A 26,818-nucleotide genomic window follows, 5' to 3' on the forward strand; every position below is an offset into this window, starting at 1 on the left:
GTGTAAAAACTGTTCCCACAATTCTGGAACAGAAGAGAAATGTCCATCCTTTTGTATATAACTGGGAAAAAACCCTCTGTACAGAATTGTCCTTTGATGGCTTTAAGACTGAAAGGGGAGCAGTTGCACTGTTTTGTACGACTGAGTAACATCAGCCGTGTTTGTTGCAAGTTCTGCAACTTGTACTGGCCTTATTTTAAACTGTGAGTTATTTTAAAGGTGGCCTATCAGGGGGAGTTTCAGTTTATTCAAATTTCAGGTTACAGCTGCACAGTACGTTCAATCCAAACTCAAGCTACATATAAATATGTTCTATGTTAATTTAAGACTTTTGGGCCTGTTTACTATAGAAAAGTCGTTCTGTGCACCCATATACTGCACTAATTTGAGTGAAACAAGCTAATTATAAGTTGATGTCATATGGCTAAAAAAAAATACATGTTTATTCCTTCCGCATTTCATGATGCTGACTTTCTCAACCACATTTGCAGAATACACACATACTGTGTTTTCTGGCTCTAGGGCCTCACTGGATAAAGTTATGTCCTTTATTGCACAATTTGTAATTAAAAAGTTGAACCTCGTGCAAAATCTTTGGGACCTTGTGGATACCAGCAGGCTGTTTGTGCCGCCTGTGAGTTATATTTCACCGAATAATAGCAGAATTGTATTTTTGCCAGAAAAAGAAATAAAGTTGGCACGCTGCCTGTTTATTGTAAGTCAGTGAGTATATTGTAGCGAATGAACCGTGGTTCACTCTCTACACAAGTTGGAAATTAAAATGGAGGACAAATGAGTGTTCAAAGCTGATTTGGAGAAATCATGAATCCTGTCTGAAAAAGCAACTTTTTTGGATTTGTGTGGACTACCCATTACGACAGTTGTTCAGTTCCTGACAGGCAGCTGTCTCCAGCCAAATGAAGGTAAATTCAGTGACTTGTTACTACTTATAGTTCAGTAGCACCTAAATTACGTACCATTGTGCTATTTTATTGCAAAAATTGCAATGAAGAAATTCACCCTTGTTTATAGTCCCGAAGAAAAACTATTAAATGCTGCTCTAAAAGGAGTGCAGAGCAGGTCTCTGCCCATTACGAAGCCCCTTTGGAGTATTTGTTACTCCGAAAGAGCCTGTCCCACATATGTCTGGTGTCCAGTAATGTTCCACCGATGTAAAGACAATCTATAAAGTCACTCTGTTTTTTCAGTTATTTCCTCTGTGTCTTCCCCCCCCCCCGCCCCTTTGGAAAGAACTGGAAGTGTATAGATTTGGTGTGAAAGATAAACTGAAATTTCCTGCAGACGCTCATTCTCAAACCCCCAGTTAGAGATGGGCTCTCCTCTATACAGCGTGTCCCTCGAGTCCTAAATAACGCTTTCGGCAAACACTGACATAGTTTATTAGGCCAGTAAGTCACTCTCTAAATTTCTGTCTTGTTCTAGAGCCCTACCAACATCTGTAAGTAATATGTACTAAAATCATGTACATCTTTATTAGAGTTTTTAAAAAAAATGAGAGAGAGGAAAAAAAAAAATCAACCCAAATGCTTTGTTTGAAAAGAACCCGCAATGGGAGGGGGACACAACATGACAATGTAGGAGTCTACCTCTGTGAAACATCCCCCATTTTGATTTTTCCAGCTGTTTTGCAGAACGCTATTCCCTGTTCCTCTCCTGATAACATAGATTGCTAAAAAGGTGGTTGGAGGGGACTGTTTCAGGAGTAATATTACACAAGACTAAGCGTATCAGCAGGCTGCTCATCTAATCCACTTTTAACTGTGGTAAGAAACCAGTGAGAAGCAACTGTAAACAGGATGGGCACCGAGAGGAAATGGAGTAGTATAAGTGTCTCAGGACTGCCTGTCCATTGGTGTTCTTGTAAAAGGTTTTATAACATGCAAGGAACCAACCATTACATTGTAAGTCAGAAAACTGCAAGATTCTGAATGGCAGCGTAATGGCAGGAAACTTTTGCACTTTTTGTGGAAGAGAACTGTGTGTGAGGATTGGGTTTGGGTTTTTTTGGAAGAGGACGTCTTTAAGGTGAAACATTTGGGAGAAAGATATTGCTGGTTCACCCTGTTCTTCTGAACTTCCAGGAATCCAGCATGATGTCTCAGATAAAGTAGAGTAAGTGTCTTTCATGGGTTTATCGTAGTCAACATTTTTAAAACCCTATTCCAGTAACTTTAGATGCCAGTGAGACTGTGGAATAGCTTTTCAGAGGAGCTGAACCGCTTTTCTTACTTAAAGAAGCACTTGCAGGTGTTCATGCTGATTTCCAAGAATGAAGCCCCAAGTGCCAAATTCATAAAGTCAAAGATAAGTCTGGAAAATGTTGTCACAGGTATGACAACTGTTTGTATTAGGTTTTTATATGAGGTATCAAATAATAGTAGTGAAAGGACACCTTATCTATTGACAGTCTTGAAAAAACTGTTCATCTTTGCAGCTGTCTTGAAAGATCTGCACGCTACGTGCAGTCCGAGCTCAGTTTTCCCTGACTTCATTGGAAAATGTTTTTGTTTCTTAAAGAACATGGCCTTATAAATGAAAATGGGCATAGGTCTACAATATCAAATTGTTAAAAATTTAACTGTTGCTTGGCAGCACTTGCAAGGAGATTCCACATTTCTTTCTTTCTCAATGAGAGAAATCTGAAGCAATCAGATTTCAGTCAAGAAATCTTGATCAACAGTTCACAGACTTCTTGTTTTCTTTGGGGGCTTTCTCAGGTTGTGAACATATGAATCAGGAAATGTCACTGGGAGTAGGAAGGAAACTGAGATCGGGTGAGTTTTTCTTCCCCAGGGGAAGTAGAAATGAGAATATTGAAATAGTTTTGAGCTCCACATCCGCTCAGGAATACTTTTTCCACGAGAAATGTCGTGCGTTGGAGCAAGAAGTTCCAGGATGGAGTTTCTTTAGAGATGTGTGGGTTATTGATTGAGAATTAATGACCCTGACACATTCTATCATAGAAATTGGAGTCAATACCCTTACTGTTCTGTAATTTGCTGGCTTTGCAGCAAATCAGCTTTACACTATAGCTGAAAATCAATGAGTCTTCCTATAATTAATCATTGTTTCTACTTTATTAACAATGTATTTAAAATTAAAAACAACAGGCTAATATTTTTAAAGCAGTATGAATTCTCATTCTCTACAAGGAAAAACATTGCATAAATAATTTCTGAGAAAAAAATAAATACGTAATTCACTCTCTGAAACAATAACTTTTCTCTCTAGTTTCTGGTCCCACATAAAATAATTGCAAAATCTATTAACTTCGCAAATTTCCATAGTTTATATGATTTCAGCACAAACTCTACATAGAAAAGAAGAACAGTGAGGAACTGTCTTCATCCCAAACTGTGTTCATCTCATACTACACTTAGCACTTCTACAGGATATATACAGCATGTGACGATTCACTTTCTAATAATATTCTTTAATGTAAAAACACAAACACTAGTCTGAATGTTGAGAAGCTAAGTAAAGGAAAGTTGCTGTCAAACTAAAGACTTACCAAAGTTGCACATACCAAAGATGTTTCTAGAGGAATTAATGACTTTAAAATTAGCAGAGGCTCACTTTTAATGCAGAAGCAGCACTTTACTCCCAGAACTTGGCTTGCACAGTCTTAGCACTATGAAGTGTGTGGCCAGATAATCCAAACTCCACACAATAGAAAATGTAAACTGAGCTATCTAAGCTAATACTAAAATCAATTGCGCGCTAGGAAATAAGGAATAATCAGTATCTTTTATGTTAAATTATGCACATCATTAGCTGTTTACTGGACAAACATCAGTGAGGTTATCTGGTTTCAGAGGAGCTTCCATTTCATAAATCTGCTCCACATAGTAGAATTTAATTGTTCCTAAAACAAATCATTGTCCCTAAAACAAATATGGTTTTAGTTACCAAATCTCAGTTTTGAATCTGTTGATCCTACAGTCTTTTAATTAAAAGTATGAAATAGATTTGTCACACTTTTGAGAACACGAGTGTCGTACTTTGAATTTTGTGTTTTAGAAGAAACAACTGGGGCATGAGGACATCTGCCACGGTGTTAATTTCCCAACAATTTGCCTTTAGCCACCGTAACTGTTGACATCCCTGCTCTCACTGACTTTCTACAACTCATCCAGAGAATGATAACTCTCCTGGTGCTTCCCTAATCTCATGCTTGTCCTGCATCTTGGCACTTATAAAAATAGGAAAGGGATCTCGGTGTTCTTTTCACATAAAGTGAGTAGAATGACTTCTAACAAAGTGTGATTGTCACCGTAACAGCTTCACTTTTCTCTGCCTGCCTTACTGGTACAAGCCACACGACCTCACGTGAGTCTTCAGGGTGTACCTCCCCTCTCAGACTGAATTTAGGTGTTGCTACCTCCAGCTCGGTTTATCTCATTCTCTTATCAGACCATAACTGCTATAATCTGATAGATTTTTGACTATGTGAGCCTTTGACCCAGCTTAGCAGAAGGAATTGGAACCTACTGCAGTCAGAACGTCATGCTGTGGCCTGCCAGTGCCGTTTGATGTTTTGTAAAATATCCAGAGCTGCTAGGCCGTATCACTCAGAGCCACCTTCTAATAAGCATTTTCTAACTCATGCTGGTTAGATTTGCTGCTCCTGGCTCTGGAGAGACGGGGCTTCTTGTTCTTCTGAGGCCTGACAGGTTCCTTTCCAAAGTCCTTCAGCTCGGACTGGTTGTGGTAGCGAGTGTAGCGCTTGCATTTGCAGGCTGTGACAGCTCGGAATTTGTAAGTCCGAGTCTCCTCCTCGGGACAAGCCATCTGGATGCGCTGCGTGCGAGTGTGAGCAGGAATGCAGCGATAATCCAGGGCATTCTGCCGCCACCACTTCCCTCGACCGATGGAGTTGGGAAGGAGGTGTGAGGGCACGCACTGACCAGAGCAGACCAGTTCCTTGACAGGCTTGATGCTGCGGCAAGGCCCCTCCGTGACGTAGCGGGTGGTTCGCATTTCTCTGCAGCTAAAGTCGGAAGCGTCTGCAAACAAGAAAGACGTTAATTACCGACTACTTTCTTCCCCCTCCTTGAGGAACCGCGTTTTTGTTTCTGTAGCAGGTATCCAGCTCTGAGCTAGGTACAAGCTGGACATGTTGAAGGGCAGATTTTGAGAAGAGTATCACTCGTGCAGCTTCTGAATATTTGGCTACTCTAGTTAGGAGACCCTTGAATAACAATGTACAAATTGATTAATAAAATCCTTCTCTTGCCACTGGGTAAACTCCATGTCAGGGTTGTGCAGGTGGGCAGTGGACCTTCTGAAGTGTAACCCCAGCAGCAGTGGTTACTTCATGGGAAATTTTCATAGAATCATAGAATCTTTAAGGTTGGAAAAGACCTCTAAGATCATCAAGTCCAACCGTCAAATGGGATGGGATTCTCCTGGCTTCATTTACCTGTGGGCAAAACCTTCCCCCATTTGCTCTAGTTTAACCCTACTTCGGAGGTTGACTCCAGATTTAAATTCTTTTGCAACAAAGAAAGTGTTCCTTGAGTGATTTTTAACTAGCAGAATGTGTTCCAGAGTAGGGAAATTAGCAGGTAACAACAGCACTAAGGAATTCCCACTCTTCAGGCACTAGGTTTTCCAAGTTTACTGCTCTCTGTGATAACCCCACAGAATTTCCTTCAGACAGCAAGAGGCATTTAGAGTGTTCCCCCCCCCGCCTTTTTCTCAATAGATAGCTACAGGCAAATGAAACATTAGCAAATACAACATTTTTTAGCCTTAAGGATTTAGAAAAACTTTGCAATTGTAGGAACAGACTTTTTCCAAAGGTGTCTCTTTTGCCAAGTGACATGCTTGGCTAATTGACTTGCTTGGAAGACACAGAATTTGATTTTTGAAGGTGTTTATCAAATAACTTCATCTAGATAAACACATTAATGTTCTTCTCAGAAAAAAAGGATAGTTTTAACTTAGGGATGCTACTTGGGGTGGAAATCCTCAAAGGTCAGCTTAGAAATAGAAGGCTGTGTCTGTTAGGTCCATTCCTAAGGTGGTTCCCTCCTTAGTACATCAAAAGAGAGTTCTGACCCTGAGTCATTAGTAATAGAACAGTATTTGTATAGACAATTTGTTTTTCCTGTAAAGTACAGAAACGTGATTTTTTTTAGTGCTCAGATTTATATTTATCGAAGTACAGCTAGCAAGATTTCGTTTTTTAAAAGTTTTAAGGACTGCATTAATGAGACGATCCTTGTCATAATGCTGTGACAAAAATGCTGACAATTGAACTCCATGTGCACTTAGTCTAATCGTCCCAAGTTCCCTAAGGATTTAAGAAAAGTATTTCTGTCTGTGTAAAAAATAATGCTCTGAATCAGGTGTTTTGTACCACCATAGCACACAGGCAGATACAGTTAAATAGATGGACGTTTGCCTCAGCTATATAAGTTTATTTTCTGTGCATATGTGTCCTGTTCTGTATGTGTGCAGGTTCCATACACTGCAAAATTATTCATAGTCTGGTGCAACGTTATGTGTCCCGGGAAGGTCTGGCCACTTTGGATGATCATTTTGATTCCTTGTGTTAAAGATGTTAAAATACGTTATGTAAGACCATTGCATATCTTCAATAACTGTCCAGTCTCCTTCATTCTCTTTTTCTTAAGGAAATGACCTTTCCACGTCAAAAAATATGCACGTATCAGTGGGACAGATTTCCCCCAGTTGATGTCAGAGTAGTAAGAGGCTAAAAAATGAAGGTATTCAGATGTAATAAAACCAACGTGCCTTGGGCTGGTGGTTGGTGGGGCTGCCTGTCAGAAGCAGAGTGCTCCCCCTTTTAGGTATTTAAGACCCTTATAAAGTTGCACTCTCAAAAACACGACTTCTTTTTTTTTCTTCTTTTAAAATATTGTTAATGTTATGGTTTTAAACACCTTAACTGACAGAAAAACACAATTCCCTTCCAGTTGTCGCCTGAAAAAGAAGGCTAGCTCAGATCTGCAGTGCACAACAGTGGAAACTCTAAGTTTGACTTGTTGCTACGTGCATTTGGCAGCCAAACGTGTCGGTCTGGATGACCAAGCTCGCCCTATTTGCCAGTAGAACACTTCTTTAAAAATACCTTTCTCTGTTGGTGCTAACTCCCCATCTTCCATCTCGCCTCACAAAGCTTGTGCTTTGCATCATGGCTAATATTAGACATTTGGCCAAACGCAGTGACAATCTACTATGAAGTATGTCAGTGCTGTTAAAGTAGACAAACTGATTCCTGGATTGCACACCTCTTCAAAATACAGTCCCCTCCAATTCATTCGGGCATGAATTCCCCTGGGGAATGCTTTAACTGCTCGGAACAGCTTTTCGGCTGCTGGAATCTGGCTGAAAATCTGGCTGTTGGCAAAGGAAAATGAGCAGCACACTCCTCTCATCTAGCTGTATGCAACCTCCATGTGCCATTTTTGCTGTATAAGTTTAGATATCGCTGGTGTGACTCTTTCTAAATATTAAAAATTTATATTATTATCACCCACTGTCAACCCATTGCCCCATCCTAACATCAAAGAGAGAAAGATGACTTGTGAGCAAGTCAGTCCCTTTTCTTCACAGTGCTTGCAAGCACAAAACACAGAGAAATTCAAGTAGTATCTTCTCCAGGTTTTACGTATTGGAGTTGTGTCTGCAGAGAGCAGCTGGGCAGAATCGGAATGCATATTGTAGTACCTCAGGATTGTTCAAAAGGTAGACCACATTTTTCATCAGTAAACTCTGGTATATCCCTTCTAACATTTACATTGATACTTCTTCAACAGTAGATGTGACTCCCTATCACTTACAGCGTTAGGTCCATACCTAAAGGTTTTAATAAATATACACGATAACAAGTATTCTTTTACAAACTGCCTGTTAGGGTCCAAAACAGTAATAATGATATTATTATTCTTACCATTAGGGTCTGGAGCTTGTTGTATGTGTCTTCCTCCATGCTTTGCCTGGTTCATTGTGTTGTTGTTGCTGAAAGTCTGCTCCATTGGTGTTTCTGTGTTTTCAGTGATCTCAGGAATTATTTCTGTAGCATCATTTTTAAACATTTGCCACCCTTCCACAGATCGAAATGCAATTTGTATTAAGACACAGACAGAGCACACAGCCCAAGAGATCTGCATGGTGGGAGCTCACAGATTAGCTTTTCAGCACCCTGACAGTCTCAGATCCCAGGCAAAGGCACATTATTCCCCTTTTTTAAATCCTTTTTAGATCCAAGCCAGCCAATGACTATACAAAGTGGGAAGGGCCAGACAACAACTCATTCATCTCAGCTTTTGTCAGTGTGAAATAAAATGGGTGTGTGGGGGTGGGTTAGTGACAATATTCTACAACTTCTATGTAAAAACTTCTCATATGTGCTTCATTTTTGTGCCTGGCAACAATGGGGATTGACAAGACTAGGATGAATTGCAACCTGACAAGTCTTTCTGCAGTTTTTTCTCACAATGTTATAATTAAAACCTGCTTCTACATCCATATTTGAATCTTTGACTGTTGTCTTTTCCAAAGGTTTTTAAGACTTTTTATTTTTGCTGTTGTTCTCACTCCTTTCCCCTGCCCCTGGCACAAAGTAAGCAAATCTAGAAACTGTAGCTCAGGAGTTATGTTTTTCAGTCTCTGCAGGCAAATGATTGGGGATGGGGTGTGGGGTTTTTTTTTTCCTTTACAAAACAAGGAGCTCTACATTTTGTTTCACAAATGTACTGGAAGAAACAGGAAAGAGCTTCTTTTCAAAATGAGAAATCGTTTTGTTTAGTTTTCCTTAAAAAATAGGCTACTATATATGTTAGCTATATATAGGAATATGTTAGTTAGGGTAAACAGCCAGGGTGTCGTACATCATGCTTTTTGATGTGCTCTTTCTCACATTTGCATTTGCTTTAAATTCATTGCATACTACTGCTTCTGCTGACTTTCTGTGCAAGTGTTGAATATAGTACATTTGCTTATTTTGAACACAAGAACATGATCAGACTGATTGCCATTCATGATGCAACCAACAAAAAGAGGGAATCGATGACCTTATGTCTGGGGCACCTGTGCCCAAGATGTGTCATGTTTTAAAATCTCATCTATGGTATTCTTCTTCCTTGCAAAATAGTGGTGACAGTCGCATCATTTCTTTGTCTCAAGACCACAAACACTTTCAAGTCATTTGCAAATTATTTCAGGCTAAATACATTAATTAGAAAGCATCTCGGCTTTTAGTAAGGTTAGATACTACATTGAGCTCATAGTAGCTACTGAAAGCAGAATGTTTGCTTAAAGCAGTAAAGGGACACCCATGTGTGTTACTGCAACGTTTGTTGCATACATCCTCAGGAAAATATTTCATGTAGAAGAGATTCAAAAGTGATTCACTGTCCGACTTTTCCCTGCTACTGTAAGACTCATTACCTAAGGCTTGTGTTCTACCCTGACAATTCTCCTGACCTGGCACGGAAAACAGGTATCAGCAATTGTAAAGTGGAGGTGCGTTCTCCCTCAGCGTGACCTTGATGATAAATAATAAACAACAACGACCTGAGGACGTTTCACCTCTTCAGCCTTACACTTACAGAGACACACACACAGTGGATGCACTAGCGCTACGTATCCTACCATCTCAGAAATTACTCTGGTTTTGTGGAGGGATGCAACATACTATTTTCTTTTTACAAGGTTTTTTTTCTCCACAGCTAGTCAGGATATCATTCTTTAATACAGACTGTTGTCACACAATTTGCCTCAGATGTGCTGATTCTTTTTTCCCTATAATCATCACCAGCAGCACTGATTATCTTTCATTAATAACTGCCTCCTTTACTCAAAGCAGCTAATGATGGTCTCACAAATACAGGAAACCTAAACACGCAGCCATTGCAAATGGTTTTTCAAGCAGAATTTTTCTCACTTATTAGTAAGTCTATTTTTGGCTTAGAGCTACAGGTGAAATCTATACACAACTTCACAGGGGCATTGCACGATTGCCACCAAATAAAAAGGGTTCTGAAGACAAGACAGACCCCAGCTTGGAAAGCTGTGGAACCACCTTCTTTGCAGATTTTTGCTGGTTAGTTTGGGGTTTGATTATTTTTTTTTTCCTTCAAAGAACAGGCTAGACTACCATGATTAAGTTATACTTGAAATTGTGTACAATGATATCAAACTCTGCTTTCAGGCCCTACAGTGCAGCTATTTTTTTTCTTTCCTTGGAATTTGGAATCCTATTTGGAAACACTGACATGCAATCTTCTAATGGCCCTCAAAGGAATAAAACGGTGGGGGGTTTTGTTTTGGTTTTTTAGTTTGTTTTTTTTAAACTGAACAAAATGGGAAAGGTGACCAGGAACTAATCAAAGATTTTTAACTTGGTACTATTTTCGTCAGATAGGAATAGCACCTTGTAGTGGTATTCACCAGTAGTGACCTTGTTCAAAGCCAGATCACAGCTTGTGCCACGATGGAGCACAGCTGAAAAGCAGAACAGGAGAGCAGAAGAAAATTGAGTACTGGTAATCACTGAACCATTGCTACCTAGTCACTCCTCTATTTAAATACCCTCAGAAATGTATATATCTGTCAAAGCTCAGTTTCTGTGAATTGCTTTTCATGTAATGTTTGCCTGAGACTATTTCCAAAAGCTATCACTGTAGGCTTACTACAGAGAACCTCGTTTACAGTAGTCAATTGTCACATAAAACATTAAAATTTTCTTCATGTAACTTCTCTAAGTAAACAATATCTCCTCTATTAACTGTCTTAACATTTATCTGTTTTACCCACTGGGAGAAATAATACCAAGCAATCTATGAAAGTAAAAACCAGAAGCTATATTTAGCCTTTGGCTTAAAACTTCTTGTCCACAAGCTAGGAGGGCAGCTTAATGGAGGCAAGAGAAGAATCCAAATCCTGTAGACATTCAGATTCCTTAACTACAAAAACATTCTTCCGTGTCCTGTAGGTGCTTGCCTGCTCACAGTACTTTCTCCAACAAAGCAGACATGGTCGGGGCTGCAGCCCTCCCGCAATTAATTGATTTTTGCACTGTTAATGCAGGACAGGGGGGAAAAAAGACCTATCAAGGATGCTTTCAGAATGAATCCTCTCCCACCAGGCTGGAACTGAGTTTGGACCCTCTATATTCAGAACTGGGATGCTATTTTCTGAGCTGAAAAAACACCACCTGTAGCCACGCTACGAAGGAATCAGACATATTGGGGGAGCAGGTACAAGGAGGAACATGGCATCACACGCTCAGCCTGAATCTGTTGCTGCTGCTTTCTGGTCAGACTTGTGTCCCGATGTACTTGCACTGCAACGCTGCACTATGAAGGCATGCATATATAAACCAGTTCCTGAGATCAGGCTCTAAAATATACGCGTGCAGTTTAACCTTATCTGTGGACAAGGGCTCATAATTTACACACTGCCCAGGAATTCAGTCTCTGACATGTTCAAGAAAAGCTTGTTTGCTTCTCAAAGTTCTTTTTCTCTAAGATGCTGCTAAGCCACCCTTGCCCAAGGAACTTTTATCTGTCTCATAAGAATTCTGCTGAGTCACATACTACCTTGTGAATATATCAGTCTGAATGCTATGATGTGATCTCCTCCGAGAGCCAAGAATAAATGGAAGCTTAGTATTTTCCCAGCAGAGACCAGCAAATGCACTGATAAATCATTCTGGTGGCTTGCCTTTTTCAGTGATGAGACAAGAATACATTAGATTCACACAATAGCATTGTTCAGGGATGGAACGATGACTATCTGGTGAGGAATAACAAGCCTACAGCTCCATCTGGTGAGTCAGCTAGCCAGCGACCTTGGCATACTGGAATTAAAACTTAAAAAACCCAAACAACTCACTTAATTGTACTACTCACGCGATCTGCATTTCCAGGATTTATTTGCAGAATAGCAGAAATGAATAGGACACATTCTCATAAATAAATCCTTAGAAGATACCTCTCAGGCCTGTTCTGTTTTCAGTTTTACTCATTGGCAAAGCCCAGAAAGTAATTTTAGAAGAAACTTCTCTGCTACACTAAGTGAGACTGCATTAAATAGTTCCTCTGTGCTAAAACCATTATAGTAAACTAGCAGAACTGATTTAAAGGAATAAAAAGGTGTATTTCTTCCAATACTTTCTCAATTTCATATTACATAGAAAGAAAACTCTCATTCCCATTTTTATACAATATTTCCTTCTACAATCAGAAAGAGAAATTTAGAAGTATACAGCATATCATTATGGATTAGAGGCATACAAGTGCTTCTTGGACAGCTAAAACAGGCAGAGGAATTTGCAACATTACTGTACTTAAACAGCAAGATAAGGCTAAAAGAGGAAGGGTATGATCCATTAATGGAGCAGTGGTCTGACATTCTAACTATTTTTAGCCTACTCTAAAAGCAGAGCTAGAAATGATTTCATTACTGAGTCACCTATCAGTAACTCAAAATAGGATCTACTGTCTTAGAGCTCAATTTTTAAAATCAGTTTTTAGCATTGTCTTATTTATTCCTCTCCACCCTCCTATTACAAACCATTTGTTAAATCAGTTTTGTTATACTGAGATAAATGGGCCAGAGTACTACTGAAGTTACCACTCGAAGTGAGCAGTGTCCTATATAATCATCTTGAATATAAAACCAAATTCCTGTATGTCTTGATTTGTCGGTATTTCTTGATACTGACAAATACAAAAACATCACCATGAGGTAAACAAACTCAATTTTAATAAACCATTCTGGTTTTAATCTGACAACTATTAGCTTTCTTACAATCTATGGAAAAGTAACAAAAATCTAATGCCTAATAGTTTCTTAGCTCTTTAATGGACCAGAATTTTTGAGTTCTAACAGGTCAAAGTGCATATTTTTTTATTTTTTCTTGTAGTGCAGATAGGTATTATTAATGCATGGTGTGAGGATGAGAGAGAAATAAAATCTATGCCTGTAGTAAAAAATTTAAAAGGATCATTTATAAATAAGACTGCAGTATGAAGAAGTCAGTATAGTAGAAAAGATAAGGCCAGTATTCCTATTCCCCAAGCTACACAGCATGAAATGAGTAGCTAGGAATTTTGAAGCAGCAATTCATTTAATACTGATATAATGGGAGAAAGGAAACAGGTATGTAATTAGCCAATGAGTCTGACTGCTACTCGTTATTACTGAACCATCCTGATCCAAAGCAAGCACTAAATACTGGCTGGCTGTAGAGAGGTGAAAGGAAACACTACGTAGAGTGTTCCCCAGTTGCCCGTTTAAAGGACACAAAAGAGAAAAGGCTCCTTGATTTGCCAGTTCCCACCCTGTGCAAGGAAAGAGAAATAAGCCTAGCCTTCAACCAGAATAATCACCTCTGGAGTTTAATTTCAATAAAGTTATCTAGCTATGCAGAACTCCCTCTCTCCACTCCCCCCCCCCCCCAAACCACACAACCCCAACAAGTAGAAGTAAAAAAATGTACGTCCTTTGTGATTTTTGATTAGTGAATTGAATATAAAAAAACTAGATCTGGGCTTACATGTGTTACTAATACAACAGTGTTTCTGTTTAAAATAGTGTTCAGATTTTTAATCTAGAACTACATTAAAGCACAGATAAAAAGGGAACACATACATCTCAGATTCCGTTAGTTTAACCAACAATTCCAAGTTTGCAGTGGGAGGTCCCTTGCGTTAACACGGTGCTGTAACTCACAGGTACACATTTACACACTAAGACAGTGCTCCCTCTCCCAAGGCTGCAATGACTCATTTCACCTGTATGTCCAACAGAATCAAGACATCATTTATTTTAATAGAAAGGAAATGTTTTCTATTCCATGTGGTATGTAACAATGCTCATTTCTATTTAATGATACCATGCAAGCAATCCAAGAAGTCAAGAGGGTACTTCAGCAAACTGCTTTGCAAGCACACTTGTGCTGCCCTACTAGAAGTAATCTGCACATGTGCTCATTCCATTCTACATTAATAACAGCGATAAAAAAGAAGGGAGACACTGTAATTCAAGACAAGCCTCGGGAGCCATTATATTCTGATACTTCGGTCTTTATCATACATCCAGTACAAGCACTCCCAAATACAGACATTATTTCTTCCTTGCTCAAGTTTTTTCCTCAACATTTGCTCTTGACATTTTTTTCTGGTATGACTTCAAAACAAAAATAAAAGAGCATTTAATATCAGACCATTTCATGTCAATCACAACAGCAAGAGGTACAAATATTCTTGGAAATACAGTGTGCATCAAGACTGGGCTCTGAATGGCTTTACTACCACACACCGTGTATTGCATAAATCCACACTAAACACAACACTGCATACACTTCATTTTACAAGCGAGTGCATCTGTGCATTTGTATATACGCTTCTCCATTCCTTGAAGCTCCTACACTCAAACGTTAGGCACCTGTGTGCATGAAAAAGAAGCTTTAGAAAATACAGTACTTCAATTAAGAGTGAGTGAAGAGATGTGTTGGGGCTCTCAGACTACGGTGCTCTGGTGGGATACAAGACAAGGCTTTAATGAATCACACTCAATGTCGATGCAAGCCATGTACGCTACAGAGTCTGCAGGGGGCTCTGAAATACATGTGAAGACAGGTGTTATCACTGGAGTTACCCCTCTTAAAAACACCTCTTTATTGCAACAGCTCCGAACAGTGACACAATTTAGTGTCATCTTGAAAGACAGATCCAGAGTTCGAGAAAGATACTTTCACTAGACAAAAGCAGGAATTCTGTCTCCCTCACATTATGTGATTTAGCTTGGTGGTTAGGGGTTGGGAATCTAAAGCACCTAAGGTGTCCTCTGATGGTTTGAGAAACTTCAAAAAATACTACGGTGCTCTGTTCTAGGGCTTCAGTTTGCCCTCCTTCACTAATTGCTCATTGAGCTGGCAAAGCTGCCTTAGAAAGCCATCATTGGGGCCAATCTCTCGCTTCTGCCGGACAGTGCTCAATGCAGACTTGACATCCATATTCTGGCGAAGCATGAGGTAGGCGATGACCAGTGTAGGAGAACGGCTGTAGCCCTCACGGCAATGCACAAATACTTGTCCTGCAGGGAAGACAGGTCATAATTTGGGTTATACTGGAATATATGTTTGAAAAGCAACATGAGATAGCTAGGATATAAAGCACAATAGTAGTAGTCCTTCAGCAGCTTGAGAAATGTAAATTCTGAATGCTACAGAAGACATGTAGAACTTGGAAAAAAGGTGCTATCACTCTGTTAATAGCTACACAGTCTGTCATCAAGGATAATACAGGAAAAACTGGTTGTATATCAAACATTCACACTAAAATATATTTGGTACTATGTCACAAACAGTCAAACTGTGTCTATTTACCACATTTCTCTAATCTTCTGCGATTTAGAATAAGCCTTGTCCCTAAAGATGACCAGTGTCAAAGAGCACAAATACAGGATCCAAAGTTTAAATTACACTGAAAACAGAGAAACATGCTGTTTGTCACATACTGCATCTCTTCAAAGACATCCAGCCTTTTTAGTGCATTGCTGACAATTCCTATGCTAACGGGAATTCCATGTTGGATCATACCTGGCCACTTCTCTGGCTGTTCATGAAGCCACACTAACTCTCAAGTACATGTAACTACTGACTGTGCAGCAGGAAGAACCAGAAACATCTAATCACACCTATGCCAGCACCAATAAAATGTTTCCAGCTAACTGATTTGTTATGTTGTATTTGGTTTGCCTGGCAAAGTTTTTGTAGCAGGGGTGGGGGCTACAGTGGTGGCTTCTGTGAGAATATGCCAGAAGCTTCCCCCAGGTCTGACAGAGCCAGTGCCAACTGACTCCAAGACAGATCCACCGCTGGCCAAGGCTGAGCCCATCAGTGATGGTGGTAGCACCTCCATGATAACACATTTAAGAAGGGGAAAAAAACCTGTTGTGCTGGAGCTGTTACAGTGAGTCCAGAAGAGGGCCACAAAGACAATGAGAGGGCTGAAGCACCTCTCCTGTGAAGACAGGCTGAGAGAGCGGGGGTTGTTCAACCCGGAGAAGAGAAGGCTCCAGGGAGACCTTAGAGCACCTTCCAGTACCTAAAGAGGCTACAGGAAAGCTGGAGAGGGACTGGTGACAAGGGCAGGGAGTGACAGGACAAGGGGGGATGGCTTTAAACTGAAGGAGAGCAGGTTGAGATGAGATCTGAGGAAGAAATTCTTCCCTGTGAGGGTGGTGAGTCCCTGGCACAGGTTGCCCAGAGAAGCTGTGGCTGCCCCTGGATCCCTGGAAGTGTTCAAGGCCAGGTTGGATGGGGCTTTGAGCAATCATGGCAGGGGGGGTTGGAACTAGATGATCCTTAAGGTCCCTTCCAACCCAAACCATTCTCTGATTCTATGAAGACCATGGTGAGGCAGGCTGTCCCTCTGCAGCCCATGGAGGTTAACAGTGGAGCAGGTACCAACCTGCAGCCCATGGAGGACCCCATGAAGGAGGATGTAACCCTGTGGAGAGCCTGCACTGGAGCAGGTTCCTGGCAGGACCTGTGACCCCATGAAGAGGAGCCCACACTGAAGCAGTCTGTTCCTGAAGGACTGCACCCCATGGAAAGGACCTATGCTGGAGCAGTTACTGAAGAGCTGAAGCCCATGGCAAGAACCCGTGCTGGAGGTTTGCGGAGGGCTATCACCCATGAGTGGATTGCCATGATGGAGCAGGGGAAGAGACTGCGGAGGAAGGAGCGGCAAAGACAACGTGTGATGAAGTGACTGCAACCCCCATTCCCTGTGCCCTTGTGCTGCTCGGTGGGAGAAGGCAGAAAAAAATCAGGACTGAAGTTGAACCCAGGAAGAAGGGAGGAGTAGGGGAAGGTGTTTTAAGATTTGGTTTTATTTCTCATTATCCTACTCTGATTTGACTGGTAATAAATTAAATTAATTTCCCCAAGCTGAGTCTGTTTTGCCTGTGACGGTAATTGCTGAGGGTAATCTCCCTGCCCTTATCTCAACCCATGAGCCTTTCATCGTATTTTTCTCACCCCTGTCCAGTGGAGGAGGGGAGTGATAAAGCAGCTTGGTGGGCACCTGGCCTCCAGCCAAGCTTAACCCACCACATGGGTAAATCCTGTAGGTAGGTACCCAACAATAATAAAGCAGGCCACGGCTCCCTTTGAGAAATCTAACTTGATTTTATTGCTTCTCAGCTGCTTCCTCTTTGACCTGCTTTTCCAGACACAAAAATTTTCCCCCTCCCAAATGCACTGGGAGATATGGACCCAGCCTACTCTCCAGAGTAAATTTTTTTCTGAGATAAGTGAACAGATGAACTATACGCATACATTTTCATCATAACCAGAACTTGCTTTGAACCACAGCAACAGAAAGCCTCTTACCACATTTGCCTTGAGCTGCAGAGGCTTCACAGCTCAAAGCAAATTCTAATCAGTAGCAAGTTGAACAGCTAAAACAATTAATTCCCAACATTTCTTGAGAGCCCATAGCCATATATTAGCAAGATTTAGAGATTCTGGATCATACCTGTGGAAGAGAATTGACTTCCTGTGCTGGTTTTGGCTGGGATAGTTAATTTTCTTCATAGTAGCTAGTACTGGGCTATGTTTTGGATTTGTGCTGGAAACAGCGTTGATAACATAGAGATGGTTTTGTTATTGCTGAGCAGTGCTTACACAGAGTCAAGGCCTTTTCTGCTCCTCACCCCACCAGCAAGTAGGCTGAGGGTGCACAAGAAGTTGGGAGGTCACACAGCCAGGACAGCTGTCCCCAGCAGACCAAAGGGATACCGAATGAAGTCGTGCTCAGCATATAAAGTTGGGGGAAGAAGAAGGAAAGGGGGGATGTTTGGAGTGGTGGCGTTTGTCTTCCCAAGTCACCATTACACGTGACGGAGCCCTGCTTTCCTGGGGATGGCTGAACACCTGCCTGCCATGGGAAGTGGGGAATGAATTCCTTGTTTTACTTTGCTTGTGTGCACAGCTTTTGCTTTACCTTTTGAACTGTCTTTCTCTCAACCCACAAATTTTCTCACTTCTACCCTTCTGAATTCTCTCCCCCATCCCGCTGGGGGAGGAGTGAGTGAGCAGCTGTGTGGTGCTTAGCTGCTGACTGGAGTTAAACCACGACACTTACCCTCTGCAGATGATCAGAAGCAAAAGGGTTTCCAGCCTTGCCCTGTGAAAGGCAGTGTCTTAAGGGCTGCCTTCCAGACCTTTAGTATACCAGACCTGCCTTCCAGAACTTCATGCAACTACAATGCTAAAATGAAATTTAAGGAACATACGACTGCATCGCTCTTCACTTCACTGTCCTTAGTCTACACTTCAATGTCAAACAAAACTATCAAATTTCAGTAGCGAGTTAATTTTAAAACTGGCTCCAGCATTATCCAGCTACAAAGTTCCTCCTTGTTTACCACAGTAAGAAAACAGTGGCAGGCATAGTAGACAACTACTAAGACTGAAAGAATCAGCAAATAGAACCGTAATTCAGATTGACTCTGCAACTGCTTAGATCAAACTGAGTAGGGACAGTCACTGGCAGCTGGCACTATTAAACTCGTCTTTACTACTGCAACCGGTTTCAGTGAGTCACAATGCTAACTGGAAGAGTCGCATTTAAATTTTCAGAATTTTTCATACTTCAGCAAACTAGAGGTAAAATTTATTTCCATCTGTCAAAAGCACATCCCAGCCTTAGTACCCCTTTTGTCCATTTCAGAGAAAGAACTTCTAGAATTGTGGGAGTTCATTCCTCCTTTTTCATGTTTATTCATGAAGCAAGAAAGAAATTAAGCATGTGTAGAAATAACTGGTATGCTGAAATAGTCAGACAACAACAAACACCATCTGGCCCACTGCACTATGTCCTAGGATTTCTGCTCTGAGGAATCAACTGTAGAGAAGTGTGGCAATCGACAATATTGCAAATACCATCCCCAGCCTTCCTGCAATCCTAGGGAATAATGAGGTAATCATCACATAAAATAGTTTAATGACTTAAGGTAATAAAAATTGTAAGGCTGCAGTCTTTATCCTTACTGAACCATTTGGAAAAACCCCAACATATAGCAGGTTGTGTGAGTACTCTTCAGCAATGCATTACTTCTATCACTTCTGCCTTTAATTTATCATTTCTACTGCCCTAAACCACCTTTTAGATCCTGAAGTTATTTTTTTTTATTTTTTCAAGTGACTTACCACTTCTAAGGAAAAATAAGAACACATCTTCCCAGAAAGGCACTATTATAGGATGCAACGGCTGTTTCATTTTTCAAAGTCACCCCTAGAGTGACAGACTTCCATTTGCCATATACTGGAGGCCTACATGTATAGACGGAAGGTTAAGATGTCTTACTGTGTATTCTGGGTCTGTGAATTCTCATCTGAATTCCTGAATTGGCTGTTCAGCTGATAATCTGAGCAAAGAACCATTTTAAACAGTAAAATAAATTGCTAAGAAACATGCACAGTGCACAGAAAACGTGGTAGAAAGATATTTCAGTTTGCCTTACCATCCTTCTGGGAAAGTGCTTTCTCAATAAAATCAGCTGCCTCCTCAAAATAGCGACTGAGGTTAAATTCTTGCGTATCGTTAGCTTTAATGCCGTGGTATCTGATGCCTGTGCCTTCATAGAACTCTGCATTAGTGTTCACATGCATGAATGACTTCCCCTCTGCTGCATTCAGAACATGGGTTATCCCCAGACGCTGCAGCCTCGTAATGTTCTTGGCTATGAACCTGTACGATAAAAAGTGTCAAGAAAACTATTAGAACTTGGTGGATCATCTCAGTATTTATCATGTCCCCAAAAGGAACTGATAATCAAAACCTTTGATTTTTCTGTTAATAGATGCTAAATATACTGTGCCCAGAAGTGAATTAGCTACAGATTATAAATTCACAGAAATATTTAGAGCCACGGTCCCTACTTGGGCATGAGAGAACACTACTTTCTTGGCTGACAACCAAGCACAGCACACATGAAACGTAATCTCTTATACCCTACTGTGGCATAAAATTATAACTCTTTCCGAACATAATTTTTTGACCAAACTAAGAAAATACTGGAGATAACAGAAAGCCCAGGATAGTCACTTCTAAGATTAGCGGTTATCTACATAACATAATTTAAAAACCAGTTATAAAAAGCCTCTACTGTAAGCTACCAGTGTTGCAGGGCTAGGTAAGCAGAACTTGCTAGTCTGGCAGAGAGTCCAGACAAACAGATGTTTTAGGGGGCAATTTTAACCACTGTGAAACAGCACTGGCTCCTTCTCAGGTCACAGAAAGATAGAAAGTAACTACAAGTAAATGTTCCTGCATCTTCAAAGGTCTCATCTGAAGACTCCTGTGAGGTGTAGTCCTCTGTCCCTCTGCTATTCAACATCTTTGAAGTCACGGAAAGATCTGGCAAGGCTACCCAAGGGCCAGCAATATAACGATATAATTCAGTCTTTGCCACTCTGTGTTCTCATCACAAGTATTATAATGTTTAGTGTCTTAGTGGAAATGAATATAGAAAATAGAAAAGATGGAAAAGAATCCAGATGAGTGATGTTTAAGATGCTTAAGTGCTTAAGAAAGCATTCAGTACTTTTAGGTCAGCTAAGCCCTTTCCAACTCCTATTTCTATCAAGTAATTGCAGCAAAACCGCCTGCTTCCATTTTAAGTGGCTAAAAGAGCATCCTACCCTATCAGTGAACAACTGAGCAGGATGATACATAATAATCATGCCTTTCAGGCTTGATGATGACAACGAATTAGATCCACTAATAATGGCATGATAAAAGCTCCAGGTTGTATAACGGCAAACAATCCACCTGCTTAGTAACACATCCGATCATGTTCTGCTGGTTTTGGCTGGGATAGAGTTAATTTTCTTCATAGTAGCTAGTACTGGGCTATGTTTTGGATTTGTGCTGGAAACAGCGTTGATAACATAGAGATGGTTTTGTTATTGCTGAGCAGTGCTTACACAGAGTCAAGGCCTTTTCTGCTCCTCACCCCACCAGCAAGTAGGCTGAGGGTGCACAAGAAGTTGGGAGGTCACACAGCCAGGACAGCTGTCCCCAGCAGACCAAAGGGATACCGAATGAAGTCGTGCTCAGCATATAAAGTTGGGGGAAGAAGAAGGAAAGGGGGGATGTTTGGAGTGGTGGCGTTTGTCTTCCCAAGTCACCATTACGCGTGACGGAGCCCTGCTTTCCTGGGGATGGCTGAACACCTGCCTGTCATGGGAAGTGGGGAATGAATTCCTTGTTTTGCTTTGCTTGTGCACGTGGCTTTTGCTTCATCTGTTAAACTTTCTTTATCTCAACCCACAAGTTTTCTCACTTTTACCCTTCCAATTCTCTCCCATCTGGTGGGAGTGAGCGAACGGCTGCGTGGTGCTGAGCTGCCGGCTGCAGTTAAACCATGACACATGCACAAATCTCTTCTTGTGCACTGGAACACAATCTCTAGTAAGAGGAGATAACCATTAAATAATATGAGGAGACCATTGCCTCCTTGTCATAAACCCACTACTTTTCATTCTAAATCTGATTATTTCTGTACGTCAGTCTCAATATTTGCCTCACTTTCCCGGGAAGAAAAAATAAAAACCCTATGTTTTATCGCACCATGTGGTCTCCTAGTAAAATCTGGTCAACATTAGCAGAATGTGACAGAAGGCTTTAGTTGAAAGATAACTCAGTTCCTGCACACTTTGTGAAAAGAGGTAGCCTAAACAGATATAAATCCCTTTATTGTTTTTCAAGGCAGCTTTCACTATGTGTGTAGCTGGATGTGGAATCAGAAATCTTTTAGAAAAATCTCCCTACGGCTCAAGTCATAAATTGCAAATACAAGGAGTCTTAATATTAAGCTGAGCTCCAGATGAGCATTTCTGTAGTATCTTTTTGGACAAGTTTCTAAGAGATGGCAACGCACCTAAGGCTTTTGGCTGGGCACTTAGCTATTCTAAAAAAAGTTAAAATAAAGACCCAAATCAGTTGGTTTATATCTATATGAATCTCTGAGTGCACTTGCTCACAATTTTCATGTAATTCAAGGCTATATCAACATCTAGAGTGTTCCTTTTCTCCTAATGACTGTTCAACCCTTAAACTGTAGTATAAGCAGATGAATCCTTATGCATGAGTGAAGCTTCTACATTTTCTGCTGTCTGTGCCAAACAACTATGGCAATGACCCAAATATTTGTAAAGACTTTATTACCTAAACAAATGTTGACAGATTTTCCATCTGGCAGGACATTATCTGTGCCAGGGGACAAGATATTGGCGCCTGAGTAATTCTGCTTGCAACACAAAAGTAAATCCTACAGTGCAAGGCCAAAACAAAAAGTGATAATTTAGCTGTGAGTTCCTATGCTTAGTCGGGTGAGTATATGGTTTAAGTAATAGTATATAGATCAGTATCTATCTGATCAGGATCAACAGGAACTCATGTCCTGGAATTGTGGTTGAATCTGGCAACACAGACTTGCTCCCCTGGAGGCAAAATCATTCCCAGTGAACGATTTTTGCAGATTTTATAGATTATTTTCTTTCACAGCTAGAGGTGAAAAAGAGAGTATTTGTATGCCATTTTTTTTCTCCCTTTCCAAACAGTTCTTGGATCTCTCCTATCCTTAAAATTTCATTCCAGCTGCATCATGTTCAATGTTGAAATGCTAGCTCCTCCGAATAGCAGAGAGATGCTAACATCAGCTGCTTCTATTTCCCTAAGAAAAATCACAGAATCTTGTCTGCTCTCGATATGGAAGACTGAGAGCTCCTCATCCAGTGAGTAACACTAGGAAGAAGTGTTTCTTTTGAACAGAGGTGACCAATTTTACCAGCCACAACACACTTAGAGAACCATGCATCAGTAATTAAGGGTACATGAGGCTATAAAGTATTGCCATATGGGATTATAAGCAAACAAACCAAGTCCTTAACGGCAACAAAACGCCAGCACATTAACACACTTTAATTTCCACTGTTTTGTTCATGCAAAGTTGTTTCCTCGCTGCTTCTTCCCTTTCAGTCACTAAATTTAATATTAATTTTGGAAGAATGCCTTTCATACTCCTTACAACACACCTGCACTTCTGGCACATTGAGAACAAAGAATTGCTTCACGGATTACCCACAAACATTAAAACAGACAGAAAACTCAGACTGGGCATTCATAACCAGAACCTTTTAACCAAATACAGTTCTGGAGGCATTGCTTGAATTGTTACAGGCTTCAAAACAGCATTTAAAAAAACCCCCACAAACAGACTCCCTTAGCTAAGCCTGCTTGCTTTCTGGCAAAACACTGTTTTTGACAAGACATGGTTGCTCTGAATAAAAATCCTACTCCCCAGTGTGTTGACTGCTCCCCCCCATTTTGGTGGCATCTGCAAGCCTGATAAAGATGCATTCTGTCCAACTGTCCTGGTCACCGATTAAGATGTTACAGTGAAACACTTCTTGAATTGTACAGAAACAGAAAATGATTTGTACTTCCAGTGTATCCTGAATTCTTATTTTGTTACTGCTTGAGAAATATATAATTGTGCTTGTCTGTCACCTAAATAATAATTCTTGTTTTAGTGATCATACATTTTTACTCGTCTTCACAAATCTCATCAAATCTTCTTGAGAGGTTAGAATTGCCTACTGTAATATGCAAAAACATTCTTTTCAAAATATTTTATCGTTTTACCTCTGTGTTTTCATTAATTATGTATTGCACGGAAGATCTAGTACTTTGGTTCTGCCTGTAACATGAAGTCATTTGACAGATAAATTTTTATTCTACACTATGACCCAATTTGATCTCGTCAGCCTGAATGTTGTCATTTTTATCTAAATATGAGTTACTCATAAGGCGAGACAGCAGCACCCCTATGCAAAATATCCCAAAAGGTTTCCAACAGAAGTTTCTAAATCTCACTCAGATGTTTTAATTTTTTCCTGAGAGTTCCTGTTCAAATTCTATTGCTTTAATGCCATATATTGGGATTCCAATCCCTTCATGTTAAAACTCTACAGATGTGGCTACTCTGTGAATTCTTATTGTTAAAAAATCTCTGCCACTTGTAGTGGTGGCCCTATACTGCAGGAAGGTTTGATCCATCCAAGTCAAAGCAGAGATTTGAATGTCGGATCAAATGACTGCGTTAATTTGTTCTCCTGCTATATTGCCTTTCTGGACTTCCCTGTAGCTCAGTGCAAAGTGCTTCTGACAACTCCTCAGAGATTCAGTAAGGAGGTTTGTGCAACAAAGGCCAAAACTGAGATACGAGGTGCAGGCCAATCAGATGCACGCTGCACCAAGACAGCTTCAAGTGTTAGATGTATTCCAAGCTCTGCGCAGATGCTAGAGCAGAACAAGTCAGGCTAATGAACTGCAAATACAGGCCCCAAACAAAGCTATGGCTTATTTCTCACACACAATAGTGCAAGCTTTATTGATGCCTTGCACACTGTTGGAGCCCACATATGCATAAAGCCTGCGAGGCAAAGGAGGTTCACTTCCCCGGTAGTTCATAGGAGAAGGAGTCAAGTCAGAAAAACAGATCTCTCTTTAGCCTTATCTCTACACAACGAGAGTACAAGAGAGGGACATGTAGCTGGAAATGGTGTGAGAACAGATCTGCAGTTTTAAATTTTTCCAGAATGACAGCTAATATAGCAAGTGCTACTTACAAGGCAGTATACCGCAACCCCACCTGACACAAAAAATCCTCTGAAGAATTAGTGTTATTTCCAGTTTGAGAATATCCTCGTCTCTAAATTAGAGACATGGATTTGACGGATGGACCACTCGGTGGGTAAGGAATTGGCTGGATGGTTGCAGTCAAAGAGTTGTGGTCAATGGCTCGATGTCCAAGTGGAGACCAGTGACAAGTGGCATTCCTCAGGGGTTGGTGTTGGGACTGGAGCTGTTTAACATCTTTGTTGGCGACATGGATCGAGTGCACCCTCAGCAAGTTTGCCGATGACACCGAGCTCTGTGCTGTGGTCGACGCTCTGACGGGAAGGGATGTCATCCAGAGGGACCTGGACAGGCTGGAGAGGGTGGGCCCATGCAAACTGCTTATGCTACAAACTGCAGTGGTGCTCCAGATATTTTCAGTTGTCACTTATTACATCAAAAGCCCTTCTCAGTGGTAAAGCTTTCCACTAGGCAGACATTTTCCATCCTGCAACTTACATGCGCATTCTCTGTTCCTAGACAACCTTGCATCTGAATGTATTAAAGTCCATACTGTATATTAAAATCAATTACTGAAGAATGAAAACTACTCTATAGTAGCTAACTATCTTAAAAAATTATTTTTAAATTATTTACTGCATAAATTGCCTTGTAGGCTATGACTTCATTTCTTCCAGGTAAGTGCTGCTAAAAATATGAAGGAGAAGGTGGCTGTCAGACATCAGATTGGCCATTGAGATAGTAATTTCAGTCCTATCTCTAGATGCGCATGTCCTGCATCAACTGGCAGTGACAAACATAATTTGGTTTGGCTTAGGAGAAAGTAAATGAAAACTTACGGGTTTGACTTATATTTCTTTAGGAGTTACAAGCTTCAAATAAGAACAGGGAGCCAGTATACTACACACATATCAAAAGGTCTCCAATTTCACAGAGATAAAGTCCTCATTTAAGGACTTCCATCATAGCCATCCCTGTATCGTTCCCTGTATCGTTTTGGCTCCCATCATGTGCATGAATACGAGTTTTTTTAGGACTCAGAGCGCAGAAACATTCATTTGACCGGTCACAGACAGGGGTGGTGACTCCTGTTGAAGCCCTGCTTCCTTTAGGTTATTTCGCACACGGTTAAACCAAGATCTAATATCCATATTACCACTTTGCTCGTTCTTCATGTTCTAGCTTATCCCACTCATCATACGGTTATTACACCGGTGTTGCAATCGGGCTTCCGCAGATGATATTGTGTGCGGATGACCAACAACTTGTTAGCAAGAGTAGGAAATACCCGGAGAAAAAAAAAAAAGCTGTGCGCTAACACAGCTGAGCAGGTGCGTTTCGTTCTTAGGCAACTTAATAAGTTTTAACCTTGTTTCAGCGCTATTTTAGCTTAGATTCGGGGCTTCACTAGGGTACGGAACATTTTAGCAGATGCCATTTCTGAGCTGTGCCTCGTCATTTGCCGGTCAGGCAGCAGCCGGAGCCGCGGGCAGCCCCTGCCAGGCTGCTCGGGCCTCGCAGCCACAGGCCTGTGGGCTGCCCGTTCCCCTCAGCTCGAGGTCCCGGGGCCGCACAGCCCGGGCCAGGCCCCGTTGGGCCTCCCGGGGCCCGCACAGACCCAGCAGACTCCGCCCCGCAGCCGGACTCCCCCCTCAGCCCCCCCCCCCCCCCCCCCCCCGCCCCGGTTCATTCCGGCGGCTCCTCAGTGAACGCCCCGCGCCTCACGAACCCCGCACGGCCTCACAGTCCGCCTACCCCCAACCTCACAGGCTGCTCACAAACACGGGTGTCCCCCCCTCCCCGGCCCCCGCCTCCACAGCGGCCGGCCTCGCCTCAGGCGAACCGCCCGCCTCCGTCCCGCTCCGGCGCACTCACGCGTTCCCCACGTGGATGCGCGGCACCACCTCGTTGCTGTGCGCGCTAGGGAGGCTGTAGCAGCCGCTCCCGTTAGCCAGAAGATCGTTCAGCTCCTCCACCGAGATCCGGTAATCGGACATGGCCGGGCCCGGAGCCGATCCCCGCCGGCCAGCCGCAGGGGCCCCTCGGCGCAGCAGCTCGGGCCTGCCGCGCTCCCGCCCCGCCCCGCCTGGCACCGGCCG

The 26,818-nt window shown here is 41.6% G+C and overlaps 2 protein-coding genes across 2 annotated transcripts; both read right to left on the bottom strand.

The window, feature by feature from the left end:
- Positions 1-3,134: 3,134 nt before the first annotated feature.
- SOST (sclerostin) lies at positions 3,135-13,455 on the bottom strand. Its single transcript, XM_054801813.1, has 2 exons — positions 7,943-13,455; positions 3,135-5,027 (listed from the first exon to the last, which is right to left on the bottom strand). The coding sequence occupies exons 1-2, from the start codon at positions 8,160-8,162 to the stop codon at positions 4,606-4,608; spliced, it is 642 nt and encodes a 213-aa protein (XP_054657788.1). The 5' UTR covers positions 8,163-13,455; the 3' UTR covers positions 3,135-4,605.
- Positions 13,456-13,577: 122 nt separating this feature from the next.
- Positions 13,578-26,815, bottom strand: DUSP3 (dual specificity phosphatase 3). The gene is made up of 3 exons (XM_054801816.1): positions 26,595-26,815; positions 19,537-19,763; positions 13,578-15,096 (listed from the first exon to the last, which is right to left on the bottom strand). Exons 1-3 carry the CDS (start codon positions 26,714-26,716, stop codon positions 14,891-14,893), a joined length of 555 nt encoding a protein of 184 aa, XP_054657791.1. The 5' UTR covers positions 26,717-26,815; the 3' UTR covers positions 13,578-14,890.
- Positions 26,816-26,818: the final 3 nt, after the last annotated feature.

The sequence above is a fragment of the Grus americana genome, chromosome 22 (genome assembly GCF_028858705.1).
Source record: "Grus americana isolate bGruAme1 chromosome 22, bGruAme1.mat, whole genome shotgun sequence".
NCBI lineage: Eukaryota > Metazoa > Chordata > Aves > Gruiformes > Gruidae > Grus > Grus americana.